Source organism: Thunnus thynnus, chromosome 10 (assembly GCF_963924715.1).
Source record: "Thunnus thynnus chromosome 10, fThuThy2.1, whole genome shotgun sequence".
Lineage (NCBI taxonomy): Eukaryota > Metazoa > Chordata > Actinopteri > Scombriformes > Scombridae > Thunnus > Thunnus thynnus.
Genome location: NC_089526.1, coordinates 26,270,282 through 26,284,760, shown reverse-complemented (window position 1 = coordinate 26,284,760; position 14,479 = coordinate 26,270,282). Strand labels below are relative to the sequence as shown.

At 39.9% G+C, this 14,479-nt stretch overlaps 1 protein-coding gene across 3 annotated transcripts in view; it reads right to left on the bottom strand.

Moving 5' to 3' along the window:
- The window catches only part of LOC137191848 (nuclear factor of activated T-cells, cytoplasmic 1-like), a 60,276-nt gene extending 57,093 nt beyond the window's left edge, over positions 1-3,183 (bottom strand). Inside the window, exons 1-2 of one of the 3 annotated variants that reach the window (XM_067602286.1) lie at positions 2,753-3,182; positions 2,491-2,647 (exon numbers count right to left, since the gene is read on the bottom strand). In XM_067602286.1, coding sequence (XP_067458387.1) covers positions 2,491-2,611 — 121 coding nt within the window. In that variant the 5' untranslated portion in view covers positions 2,612-2,647; positions 2,753-3,182. Of the gene's footprint in view, positions 1-446; positions 1,333-2,490 lie in introns of those variants that run through there. The other 2 variants (XM_067602288.1, XM_067602287.1) reach the window with 2 other exon arrangements.
- Positions 3,184-14,479: the final 11,296 nt, after the last annotated feature.

The following is a 14,479-nucleotide window of genomic DNA, read 5'->3' as shown; positions in this document are numbered from 1 at the left end:
CACCGCATTATGTGTGGGTAGGGTGTCTAAAATTAGTTTATGAGAGTCTATTTTCAGAGGTGATTATGCGATGTGCATCAGACAAGTTCAATATACCACAAGTTCAATGTAGCCAAGTGTGCTTTTCATAGGTAGCCAGTCACATGGCATAATATATGAGCTATGCAGAGTGGAATCTGAAAACGTTTTGTTCTCCTTCATCAAAGAGATTTACTCTTCCTTTTAAACATTATGAAACAAACACATAAAATATTCAGATTTTTAAAAATCTGTTGTTTGGCTAGCAGAATGCTAAATGTCAGACTGTCTTACAGCCTTTTTTTTTTTACACAGAAACATACTCTGAAGTTATTTTCATCATGATCACATAATACTGCAGTGTCCTCATACTGTGCATTACACAGTACATACATTATAGAAAAGAAAGTCTGCCCTTCAGTACCCACCTCTTTCAGGATGCTGATGGATATCTTGGCTGTACTCAAACATATAGCTGAAATCAAACTCTTGCTCTTCATGCTGGGAACTCATCTCCGTCTTTGTGATTGTACAGCAAGTTTCAGCATAAAGTATGCCTTCAACTCCCTCTCCTCTGATGCTTTTCTCTCTCTGGCTTACCCTCTTCTAGTGCTGAACAGATGATAATCTCCTGCCCACTCCACCCTGTGTGACACACCTCCTTACTTCAGGCCTGACTGATTTTGCTTAGAGATGCAGTTGTCTTTTTGTTTTTTTTTTTGGTTTTTTTTCTTTCCCTTTATCAGTGAACTACACTGCAACATATTTCACTTCGTCTAACACCCACTCAAACACACTGGGGCTTTCACTCTTGCTGCACTGTATGATCTTGAAACTTGGCTTTTCCGGGTCACACGCATCTGCTGAACTAACAAAATTATACCAGATCATAATTTGTGGGGTGATTCAAATGAACAAAAAAAATAAAATGACTCATTCTTGCAGTCAAGGCAAAGCTTTGACAATTGTTTGCAGTGCATTCAAAATGCGGTGTAAGCAGAGTTAATTTGAAAACACTGACTATCACACAGATTATAGCGTGCTCTTTTCTGTCCTCCACAATTTTTCTCAATTATGCTATCAGGATCAAAACACTCTCTCCCCACAACCAAACCAGCGTGACTAAAGAATGGATGGGTTTATCCACAAGGATTGTGGTCTAGGCTGTGCTCAGACTGACGGGACCTCAGGGAGAGATAGGTGGTCGCCCACAGAAGTCATCTGCAGCCTCTGGAACTAAGAACCCTGGGGCCACTTACTGCACATGGCTGACTATGGGTTATGGCAAAACACCAATAGTGTGTGTGCGTTTATCTGTGTGTGTCTGAGTTTATGTATTTGTGTGATAATAAAGCAGCCTTTGGCATACTGCTGAGGCTGTGTGTGGTTAAGCACGTCTCCTTGTCAAGCAAGCTACCCGGCATCCCTAAACACACACATCACAGCTCTCTCACTCACACACATACACACACACACACACACACACACACAAACTTCTGTTACCAATTATAAGACTTAGGACTGAGGGACTGAAATGAATAATAATACAACCCACACCCGTCCGTCTGAAACCTCAAAGACAAAATGAAATTCCCAAAATCCACAAAAAGGCAGTGACATCAGCACTGGAAGACTCTGTGAATTAAGACATGACAGACTATCAATGACTTCTGATGGACCAAATCAAATTTTGCTACCACTACTGCTGAATCAGAGAGGCAAAAAAAGGAGAGTTTTCTTTGAATTGTAAATGCAGGCTGCATCATCCATGCTGAAGTGTCTTTCAGCAATGCACAAAAAGCACAGCAACTCCTAAAGGCTGTTCTTTAGATGACCCCTGACCTCTGACCTCCCTGAGCATTGAGAGGATAAAAAAATGATTTCTTATATCAGAAAAAAGCATTTGAAGTTAATGTGAATCTCTTATGAAGGTGAATGCAGGAAACAGCAACAGTCAAACCTCCTCAACATTGAAATTCATTGCACAAGCTGATGTGAAGCACCTGCAAAGACAGCTGGAGACACCTAATGGTGTGGATGTAAAATGAGTGCATGCCACTCACCACACTACAATAAGTGCTAATTTGATCCTCATGCAGTGCAAATACCAAGCCAAAATGTATCCAGCGTTTATTTGGTGACATCTTTAGACAAAAAAAATGCCACATCAAAGCATAATTAAAAATGTTTCATTCAAAACAATAGTTCTAACTTATAATAATTCTTTACAGATATTTACAGGTGAATTTATTTATTCATTCATCTTTAATAATGTCAGTTTATATTGCAGGAAATCACAAAAACTGCTCTTTTTCACAGTCATTTCACTCACTGAACGCTTAACATCATCCGTGACAATTTGCGTTAACTGCAACACTTGATATCAAAACATTTTAAAATCAAGAGTGCAGCAGAGAGAGCAAATCCATATATGATATATATATATATGATACTTGAGGCAGTGTATTTTACCTTCTTCTGCAGACTTCATTTCGGCGGCGAGAGAGGTGAGAAACTGGAGTGCCCGCTCCTTACCGGCTGCTGCTCCAAAGCTGAACTTGGAATTGACGCTCAAACAGAAGGTATCCTGCATTCAACAAGCGATGCGCAACTTTCTCCGGCTGTAAAGCTGTAATAAGCAACGTCGATGACAAAATTGCAAAAGCTAGTTCACTTCATACACCACCAAATGAAAACATAATTCGCAGTGAAGTTGAACCAAACCGATGCGCACCAAGTGAAACGGGGAGAAATGCTGTACTAGTGGATCTGGAGAGCGGCGCAGGTAGCGCTGCTAAGGGGACCGTGGCTGAGGTGAGTTTAGCCTTCTTCAGCCCACTGAAGGTTTTCTAGAGTCTCCCCAGGTCGATGACGCAGCGCGGTTTGTCAGAGGGGCCGGCTCCGGTGCTTTTAAAGCTGGAAAACACCCTCCGTCCTCCGTCAGTGCGCCGCCCATCCAGGGATGACGCGGCCGGCTCCTGCAACCTCCTGAACCGCGGTATGATGTCTTCCACCCTGGGATCCCACCGGAGGAGGTGGGAGGTGTGTTTGTGTGTGTGTGTGTGTGTGTGTGTATGTGTGTGTGTTTGTGTTTGTGTGTGTGTGTGTGTGTGTGTGTGTGTGTGTGTGTGTGTGTGTGCGTGTGTGCGTGTGCGTGTGTGTATATGTGTGTATGCCAAACATCCCCAAGAAGTTATTCACTAAAATAATGTATTCATTATATCTTTGCATTCAGTTAATTGAAATAATTGCCAAAGGGGTAAAAGTGAATTAATTAATTGAACACTTTTGGACAAGTTGGTGTGATCTATTGGTTTGATTTTGTGGCTTAAATTTTTGTATGATGAAGTTATATTTTTGAGACAAACAATCTCAGCACAATTAAAGTCCATTTAGTAGCTGTTCTGGAGCTTTTGATCTTATCACACAATCATCCTCAGCAAAAGTTCACCTGGTTGTCATGGAATTGTAGATGTTAAAATTGCCATTTTTTCAGAAAAGGAGAGTCAGAAAAGGTTCATTTAGCTGTATAATGAGATTATTTTTTGAGAAAACAATATCAGCGCAAGCTCAATTTAGTAGATTTTGTACAGCTTTTGATTGTATGACATGGACTTCCTCAGTAGATGGAGTTTGCACAGTTGTCATGGAGTGTCGATGTCCCAATTTCCATTTTTCTTCAACAACTGTTTGTCCATTTTAGCTAAAAAGTTGGGAGTTTAAATTCTGTAACAGATTTTATATATTTACATCTTATTTTGACTTTGTTTCTCACTAGATGGTCCTCATTACCAATAGACTGGATAAATAATTCCACTAGCATCTTTGTTAGTTTGCCAGGCATATAGAATTGCCATAATTCAGGTGTACTATATAAAATGAGGATACACAAAATATCTTTTCCCCATGTTTTTAAGTAGCTGCCCTGACCTCTGACTTTCCTCTGGAGCAGGGAGCTATGGTGTCTCATACAAGATCAACAAAGTATCATATTGCAGTACATCTACTGATATGACTATAATGTTAATGTTGGCATTGCGTTATTATATGATCATTAACATAATTCAAACATTCAACCTATCCCCATGATTGAAATCAAAACTCTAACGCTATCAAATTTCACTTCCAAATGTGTTTTCCTCATGTTTGAGGGAAATACGGTTTCACAGCTTCGCCCAAAATAACTATCCTGAACCACTGACAGCACAAACACACCATGTTCCTCATCTCTGCTTTCCACTACTTTGTATCAAGTCAGTCCCCAATGAATATGTGGGCACAATGCCTTGTGCTTTGCCTATGTTTGAGGAAAATACTGAGGTTCACGTCTGGCTTATTTCTTTAATTGCACTCCTATTACCATTTATCAAAGTAATAGTTCCCATTACATGACTTCGTTGTTATATATTGGGGTCATAAACTAACACAGAGAGGTAAAAAAAAAACACATAGAGGTGTTGTTACTCACAAAATATGGTTAGATATGCCTGACACTTTCGATATGCATAAACATATTGCATAAATGCCACTCATCCTTGGCTGCCACTGCAGTGATTACCTAATTGGTACACAAAAGCAGCTGGCAGAATAATGGACACTGCAAGCTTACATTGATAAATTAGGTTTTCATTTATAATGATATGTGTCATAATGATACTTGATAGGGCTTTTAAACAAAGTCTGGTGAGTGGGACTACTGAATGCATATGTTGCGGCACGTGCAAAGTACTGAAAATGCAGTCTCCATTTTGTGGCTTACAAATAATGTGAAAATGATCATGACCAGTAAAATACTCCTTATAACAAGAAGAGCAGGCATATCACTGAGTAGTGGTAGCTGCCATGAGTGCAATTAACAATAGCTTAGACAAGCTACAATGTAATTCCTTTTGAATGAAGGCCAGATTTCAAGAAAAAAATGACTCCCGTGAGTCTGAAATGTAGCTGGCAAGCTCGAGGATGATCACACATAATCAGAAGCAGACTCCCTTTTGGGGGCAGGCAGGCAGGCTGTGGGGCAAGCGTAAGCAGACGGCACGGGGGGAAAGTAATAGTACTCTGTGTTTTCTTTGCCTACAGTAGCTCTCTGGCGTCAGCTGTGGCTTGGCTGATGTGCACGTGTGAGCTCAAAGATGAAAAAGCAGCATCACATACTTTAGGAGATGAATTATGATACAAACCCGCGGTAGGAAAAAAGTAGCTGCACAACTGATTGGCACTGTCAGCGGGATGGACCTACACTAGTTGTTGAACAACTTTAAAACCCTGTGGTGTGGCATGGTTCAATGGCAGTCTGAAGGCTTATCTTGATGGATTCTGTGCTACCGAGTAAAGTACCATTAGCGACAGTGTCTGTCAACAATAGTCAGACCATCTTTACAGCAACAGACAGTATAGCCATCAGGTCATTATGCAGTCTATACTTGATTAAGAAAAGGTCTGCCTAATCTCAAAACCAGATGGTGTAATGCTTCTCATAATGTATGTAAAGTAATTATACTTGAAAGAGTACCCCACTGATTTAACATTGCATTCCTCTAACAGTGTCGGGATCACAATGGACAGTTTACAAAAGGATCAAAATTGATGCAGCAGAACTGGAGATATTATCCTTTTTAAACCATGCATTCTTCTTCCTTGTCAAGTGACATCACTTGAGGCAATTTATCAGACACTGGTGCCACAGAGGGCACTGGTTCATTCCTCGTTCAAAAGGAGCTTGTCTAAGCGAGACCAGAAAACAGACATTGACTTGAGAAACCAGTGGAGTTCTCCTTTAAGACAGTTTACCTTTTTTCATGATCATTTCAAAAGTCTGGCTGTGTATTTCTTGCTGCAGCAGTGCGACTCAGGTTCAAGTTCAAATTCTCACTAAAGTGTAACCATATATGAGGTAAGATTTTTGTGTAAAAGAACATCCATACTGAGACTGTGTTGACTTGCCAATATAAACCCTATAGTGTTGGACACTGCACTCGCAGGAAAGGCCAAATCATAACTTAATAGAAGTTCAAATCCAGAGAATGTCCAAAATAGCAGAGAATTTAAAAACTGAACTTTCATTGTCACAAAGTCACCACTTATGGTTCAAGCTGCTACATAAGTATGCCATGTGTAATTTACTGAGACTCATTTATGGGATTTCTGAATATTTAAGTACTTTGAAAAGTTGTCTCAGTTGCATTTTGAGCCACCACTTTAGGAAGTTGTCTAGTGCAGCTTTAATTGAAGCCATATAACATTCATTCTACTATTTATAATCCTATTCATCCTTTAGTGTATGTCATTAACTTTGACAGCACTGTTTAAGTTTGTCTTTCTGACTTGGTTTTCTATTGTGATAACCTTCAGAACATCATCTTAAGCTCCGCACAGGTTGCATGTAGAGTCTGGAATAATTTGCTTTCACTTAACATCTTCTCTGAAAATGTTAGATTATAATTTATAGCGCTACTACATCTGGCCTTGTGACATCGCACGTACTGAGCAGCCACAACATGTCTGCGGAGAGCATTAGAGACATTCTATGTCTTGCGCTCAGATTTATGAGCCTGCTCCTCGCTCGTGTGTTTCGCAGAAAATGATCATTGCTCGTGTCTTGTAAACAGACACATGCTGCTTTTGCATTTACAAGGATTGAGTTGTTGCTGCTTGTGTTTGTGTTTGTTTCTCTCTTCTTCCTTATTTAGTCATTCCATCATGGGAGGATTTGTGAATACAAATACACACACACACACACACACACACACACACACACACACACACACACACATACAAACACACACACATGCACACACATGCACACACACACACACACACACACACACTGTCTGTCCAGTCCAGTGTTCAGCACTCACTCCAGGAACCAGGAGTTTTTCTTCACTTGGTACGTTGCCTCCATGTGGTGCATCACTGTCAAGGGACTGGAAATCTTTGCCAGTGGTGCTGATGATATAATAAATGACAAGAGTGGGTTTTGCAGTACGAGTGCTGTAGTTAATGCCAGCCTCTATAATGTTTACTACCTGTGGTTTGGCCCAGGAGTCAGGCTACGTCTTGGCATGGTCAGGAACAGTTTCTTAGAACTCTCCATAAAAGATTTACACGTAAAAAATGGACCAAAACTTGACAGGTATAAATAATCACATCCACGGCCTTCCAAGCGGCGGGCTTAGTCTTGTCATATTTGTTTGTCTAGACATCAGGAATTCTACCAGTAGGAAAAAAAAAGAGCTTGAGGCAGATATTAATATGGACAGGGACCCTAACAAGGCATGTAAACCAAGAGAAGTGTAACTAACTCTGGGTGAATCCCTGCAATACATAAAATTCAAGGCTGCAAACCCAAGCTCTTCCCTCAAAGCTATACAGTTAATTCCTCTCCTTTTACAACATATAATTCATGTTTGACATATCCGGGGAAATGTGCACACTGGCATCTTGAGTTCCCTACACTATTATTATCTATTTTCTAAGTTTTTCTATGAGCCATAACTTGAATCAGGCAGCTTTTAATAGCTGTAAACACTCATTTGTGTGCACCCTGTTGATACAAGTTCACTACTCAGCCATACAACGTGTTTAACCCTGCAACATCAGTGGCAACTACTGCAGCCACAGACGTGATTACTAATCATCTCTTTTGATTTACGACTGGTGACGGTGTTAAATGAAGAAGTCTGCGGTTAATGAAGGCAAGTTGTGAATGGCTGCGGTCAGTTCCAGCCTCTGGCATAACTATAGCACACACGCACAACCAGTTGTACACACTTCCCTATACTTCTCCTTTTCCTTTGTTAGTATTTAGACGCATTGGATGTGCATACTTCAGTACTCACAATGGAGAACTGCTTGGAGCTATCTTAGGCATGTCTGGACACTGCTGTATGTTTAGCTACTGGCTTTTTTCAGAGATTCCTCTTATGAACAGGAAGTAACATACGTGTCTGGCTTGTAAACCAAAGGAGCAGGGCTGTCATTGTCACACGGTCATTGACTAAGGTTGTGTCGCCGTAGAAAATAGGGAAGAGACAGGCTGTCGCAGTTGTTTACATGATATTCTTCAGAAAGAACTCCTGATGAATATGTCTCTGATGTCTAGTCCCATTGTTGCAGGTTTAGTATGATAAGTTAGATTAATAGAAAACACTTAAAAATATTGCTACCCACTTAGTGCTGATATCTTGCGATTGTACTTTGTCATAAAGTCAATTTACAGAGCCTGTATAACTTTTTTAAACCCTAAAAATACATAATAACATAAAACACATTATGAAAGTCATGGAAAAACAGCCTTGAATGTCAACAAAGTGAACATATATGTCACCATTTTAACACAAAAGAAAACAAAATCCTAAAAATGTGTGTTTGTTATTGTCTGGATTAAGCACAGCTCCACAGGGTTGAAATATCAGCACATTATTTTTTCTAACTAATAAGCTATTACTGCACTCTGTCAGTGTTGTTTTTCTATGACTGGTTTTGCTGACAGTGTGAGATGTGATAAGCGCTCCACCATGGTTACTGTATCTCGCCCACATGTGTAGCTAATTCAAAACCTATGGCCAATAACAGATTCTATAGGTCAACGACATATGACCTATGAGACAATTTTCCTACATCACTTCTAACACAGATAATTACTCAGGCAAGACATCTAAGGAGGGCCATATTGTCAGTGTCAAACTAAATGATATAAGCACTGTTTTTTTTTCTCTTCTCTACTAAAGTGTGTATCCATTCAGTTTTGTTGCAATCCCAGTAATGGTTATGGGATTATGAGGGCGGATGGTTTCATTTTTCTAGCCTATGACTGTCACATCCAGGTCCATTACAGTGATTTAAACCCAAGCATATATGCCAAGGCCATTTTTACTGCAGCTTGGCTGCTCTACATTAAAACCATTTATATAGTCCTGCACAGCCAGAGTCCTGGTTATGCTAAAGGGTCACTCACAAATCTGAGCTCAATCTCTCTGCGTCTTGAATCATTTTGTCAACTAAATACTGAGAGGTGATTTGTTACAGGCAGTCATTATTTCCATGGCTATTTTATTTAACTAGAAGAAAACAGGACAGGAGGTTTAGTGATACAGTATGTTATATGAAAAACAGTTTAAAATAACTAGACACTTAACTGATTGCATACTATTTGTACACATTTAGAATTGACTAAGAGGATTCCTACTCTTTGAATGAGTATGGTATTGAATAACAGGCTGTGATCAACCAAATTTTGGTGCATCATTCAAAAATTCACAAACTTGAACGTGCATGGTGCTACAGGTGCAGTTGAGGAGGAGCAAACATTCCCTCTGCTGCCAACTGCTCAATTTGCAGTGGCATCACTTGGACATTGAATGGCCAGAAATTTGATCCAATGACACCACTCATCCAAAGGAGCATTTAAAGGAACAGCTCGACATTTTGGGAAGTATGCTTTCTTGGCATATCTTAGGGGAGTTAGATGAGATGATTGATACCACTTGTGTGACTGTGAACTATGTAGTACTGAACTGTGGAGTTAGAGCGTTAAACTGTTTCTCACCATTTCTGTGTTCAGGATTTTTTGGGCGGGCCTGAAATGGTGGCTCAATGACGTAGAGGGGTTACTAGCATGACCTTTCCCTCACTATATAAACACTAGAGCACACATATTCATAGTTACTATTTTAACACTGGGTAGTTTTACAAACTTTCATTGGAGACAACTGGGATTCACTTCAGATACTGTTACTGGTGAATGGGGCCATTTTCAGTCAACTCAAGGAGTTATTTTAAACCCAGTTGAAGCATCCATTGATGGGTGGAACTGCCAGCGGCTTCGGCTTCAGTACAAGCTGTGCAGCTGGGAGGTCCCCGGCCAGAGGGAGAGCATTTGCAGGGCAGCACTTCACCAAAAAGCACAGCGTGAGAGGCAATTGCTCCAAGGGTGACGCCACAATGAAGCTGCCAAGGACTTTCCAGCAGAGAAGTGAGTAACTACATCGAAAAAAACAACAATAAAACATAACGATGATTGGTGATGGTTCGCTTATTAACTAGTCATTTAAGTTACATTTTTACTGAAACAAATCCACATTTGCCTACAAAATATGTGCTGAATTCAACAGTGGTTCCTAACGTTACTTTATTTTGAAAAGAGATATATGGGCGAGATACATGTTGCTTACACCTACAAACAAGGCCTATTTTAAATTGTGTATTTCTATTTGGGAGTTCAGAGCAGCCAGAGCAGAGAATACTGCTTATTTTTCCACAATTTTGAGACCTTCTTTTATGTGTTTGGTGATTTTCTTAATCATTCAAATTTGGCTGGGTGATTAATTACACATTCTTCTGTGGTGCGACAAACTCAGACCACATATTTATTATTGCTTTACATGGACTTTAAATAGGAAACTGGAGCTTGAAGGTTAGCTTAACTCAGCAGGGGAACATAACTAGCCTGTATTGTCCAAAAGTACAAAAATAAGCTTACCTGCACCCCTTAAACCTGAGATTTCACACATTACTGTATATCTTTTTTAATTAATCCATACAAAAATGAAAGGGATCATTGATTGCCCGGAGTCTTCACTGATAGCCTTACAACCTTGCAGCAGCAACTCCAGGAAGTCATTGCTCCAGGCCAAAACAACTGCAAATTGTTGTTTTTTCACTTCAGTTTTAGAATTGAACTTCAGACAGAGCTAGCTGTTTCCCCTTGTTTCCAATCTTTATGCTAAGCTATGCTTCCTGGCTGTAGCTTCACATTTACAGCAGCTGGCAGATATGAGAATAGTATCAGTCTTCTCATCTAAATTTCAGCAAGAAAGGCATAAGTCGATTTCCCAAAATGTCAAACTATTCCTTTAAAAATATGTGAAGTTGGCATATGAAAACAGAGAGGTGGAACAGTGTCCATCATTACTGATTTCACTAACCAGTGAAATCTCCCAGAATAAAATTTGGGATAGCATGTACAGCCAGCTTCTCTTCATATTTCGTATTTGTCTCTCAGACCATCTGTGTGCACATCATATTCCCCCATGAGGCTTTTTCATATTTCATTGTTACTATTACTTCTTTCAAGATGCTGAAGTTCACATGTCCATGTATTTGTTTGTCTATGACCTCAAAAATTGAAATTCTCCATCATGAATGGCCTGATTATGTAAGTCAACAACCCCCAGACGAGAGATATCTATCAGTTTTGGTGACCACATGACCTTTCTTTTCCTGGAACCATATCAAGTCGACCTTTCATTTTTCAAATGGCTCTAAATCTCCTGAGCCTGTGGTCGTTAAGCACAAAATATTTGCTGTGTGTTTTCCTGCTCCCAATAGGAGGAAACTTACGGAATTTGCTGACCTTTTTCTTAGCGCCACCAACAGGCTGAAGTTTGGCTACGCTGAAGTAGACATCTACACATTGACATGTTGACTTTCACACTACACATTGACTATCATTTGGCCTTAGTGGAGGATTGGACTTGATTTGACTGAATTGACTCTTTCGAAGATGGCTATAAACTATGGTTGCCACTGGTTTTCTCTATTTGTTTGTAATATATGAACAACTGAAAAAAGAAATGCATTATAGTCCATTCCGATGACTGAGGGTCTATTTAGTTTCTCCCCCAAGGTGACATAGTGTATTTCCTCCTACTTGATTTAGAAGGGGTTCACAATTCATAGAGGACAAAATATTCATTATTACCTTGTACCTTCCTGACTACAATGCTGCAATAAAAATTGGGTGTGCTGTCGTACTAATCACTGTGTCAACACAAAAACGTCCACGTGTTGTTTCACATTTCAGAGGAGCAGCTTGTGTTTGCACCCTCTTTAACTTTGTCGTGTAACAGACAAGTACTGTAGAGGACTCATACAGCAGAAGATTTTCAGGAACAAGTTGAAACAGGATCTTAGCCATCAGGTTATTGTGCTACATTCTTTACCGATAGTATAATTATGTTGTTCATGAAATTTAAAAGTGTGAAAACTGAATGACAGCAGGAAGATGTCAATAGTTAAGTTAGTGTCCTTCAATGCTGCTGCAGTGGTGTGATTTACATGGCCTTTCATGCACAGACCTGGAGTGAGTTTGAGGCAGGTCACTTACACTGCTGTTACTGTGATTCTATGACCTGTCCTTGGTGTTGGAATTGACATGTCATAAAAAGATTAAAAATAGCTCAACCCTGGCTTACAATGCTGCACACAGTGGTCTAAGATCGGCCGACAGTCATCCTGACTGAGGAGTCAAGAAAAATAACCCCTGCTGTACATTTACGTGTATGGGGTCAACTGAAGGAACAACCCCCTGTCTTCTTCCTCTTTTTTCTCTCCTTTTCCTGTCTCTACTCAATGCTTTCCTTTTTCACAGCCCCTCTGATGGGATCCCCTCTTCTGTTTCCTGCTGTTTGTGTGAGTTGCTTGGAAACCATGGCAGCTGTCCAGTTGGGAGGGATTTTTTTTTCTTTTTACTGGTGTGACTGGGGGGGGTGAAAGGTTATGAGGTCACCATATGGGTGGGATGCTTACAGTTTTTATGTTGGCATGATGATAAATGGGCAAAACAAAATGCCCTGTTCCACTAAATTGGCTTGCCCCCCCGTTTAACCTTACAATAATATATAATAACACTATTTAATTGTAATATACACTATCAAATTGATTAAAGTTACATAATCAAGGAATTTGAATAAAAAACCAAATTTAATTATTTTGAAAAAGTTACTTATTTTACTTACTTACTTTTTATCAATTATTTACCCAGCTTGTATGTACCTCTACATCACTGCCCATACTTTGACTTAAAGTTACACTTATCAATCTTTTTATGTTAACAATGGCAACAAAGTCAGAAATTACCATCCAATTCTACAGCTTGCCTCAGCTCTATTGCTCATTTTAATGTTTTACAGGTCATTGTTTTGGTTCACTCTGACTGCCCTTGTTTCTAGCCACATCAAGCAACTCTTTTCAACAAAAAAAGCCCCGATAAACACACTGTACGCTTCCTGCCCTGCATCAAACAGCAGACAGATAAAGTTAGCAACTAGCTAGTGAACATAATGGACCATTTAGCAACTAAAGATCAGATTTTTCCCCTGATCTTTCCTCTGTGCTACTCTTATGTCCCCATAACTACCATAGTCATCGTCTACTTGATTATGAAGTGCTAAAACTTATAAGTGCGACAATTCTTATGTTTGGTAACATACTTTAACAGCTCACAACGACAGCACACACAAACCCTTGTTAAAAATGATGTGATTCACACTACATTATTAGTCAGCCCTCTCCTTTGATTCACCCCCATCTGGCACTGATACGACTGAGGCGAGAATGTATCATATGAGGAATAAGCCACATAGTGTGACGTTCAAGTATTGGACGACTCAGCTGAGGCAGAGTCTTGACCTTCACCTTCACCTCATCCTTCACATCACCTGCATACTGATAGCACAGATGTCAGGTTTACATTAGGCTGTGTTCTGCTTTTTTAAGGCCTTTTCAGTGTTTAACAGCAACCATACACACATTTAAAAGCATGTGTTAAGTGTGCACGACATAGACACACAGCCCTGATTAGAATGCGTGTCTGGATGAAAAACTCATTATCCCAGAATGACTCACTGGTGGCTGAATTCCACAAACTAACATATTCATACACACATCAACTTGAGGGGTGAAAAAGTTTTCCTTTTCTCTCAGTTCATTTTATGCCATTAAAACCCTGTTGAGATGAAACCAGACATAATAAAGTGCTGCTCCACAGGGAGGGAACGTGCTGCCCTGCTGTGGATCTATCTGAAGTCATTCCCTTCCACCCTGCAGCCTTAAGTGTCTCTGGAAACCCGATCTAGTGGTGTGTTTTTCACTTGAATCCTACAGTGGTGTTCCTGACCTCAGACAGTGATCCCAATCAGGAGGAATACCCTGATGCTGCAGTTTGGACCTTCTGCACTGAAACCAAATAGTATAATCGCATAATGAGGGATCCCTCTCCAGGAAACATACTCAAGTAGGAAAACTGGCCGCTGCTCCTGCTGATAACTTGCATGGTTTATTATAAAAGCACAATTTGAGTAAGTAATAGTCTCAATTTATAAATTACCATTTTGTATTCAGTGACTGCTAGGATCTGGGATTCATTTTTAGTTGGTTCTTAGGCTGCCAATGTTACAGTCATATTTGCTACCCACAGTATAAATCAGCATTTTCAGTTAAAACATTGTCATATTTTCTTTTCGGAGTGACTCAAAATGTGATGACTCACAAAGTCCAATTCTTTTCCGACAAGTAAACACTGACCAGTGTCTGAACGCCAAGAACCCAATGTAGTTTGTACTGTGGTTGTTGTGTAATTAATTCAACATTCAAGGAAGAGCTATGGTGAACTGCAGTGCACATGTCTGTGCATTCAGACAATAAACAGGATACTCTCCTCCTGTCCTGTGCAAGCAAGCGA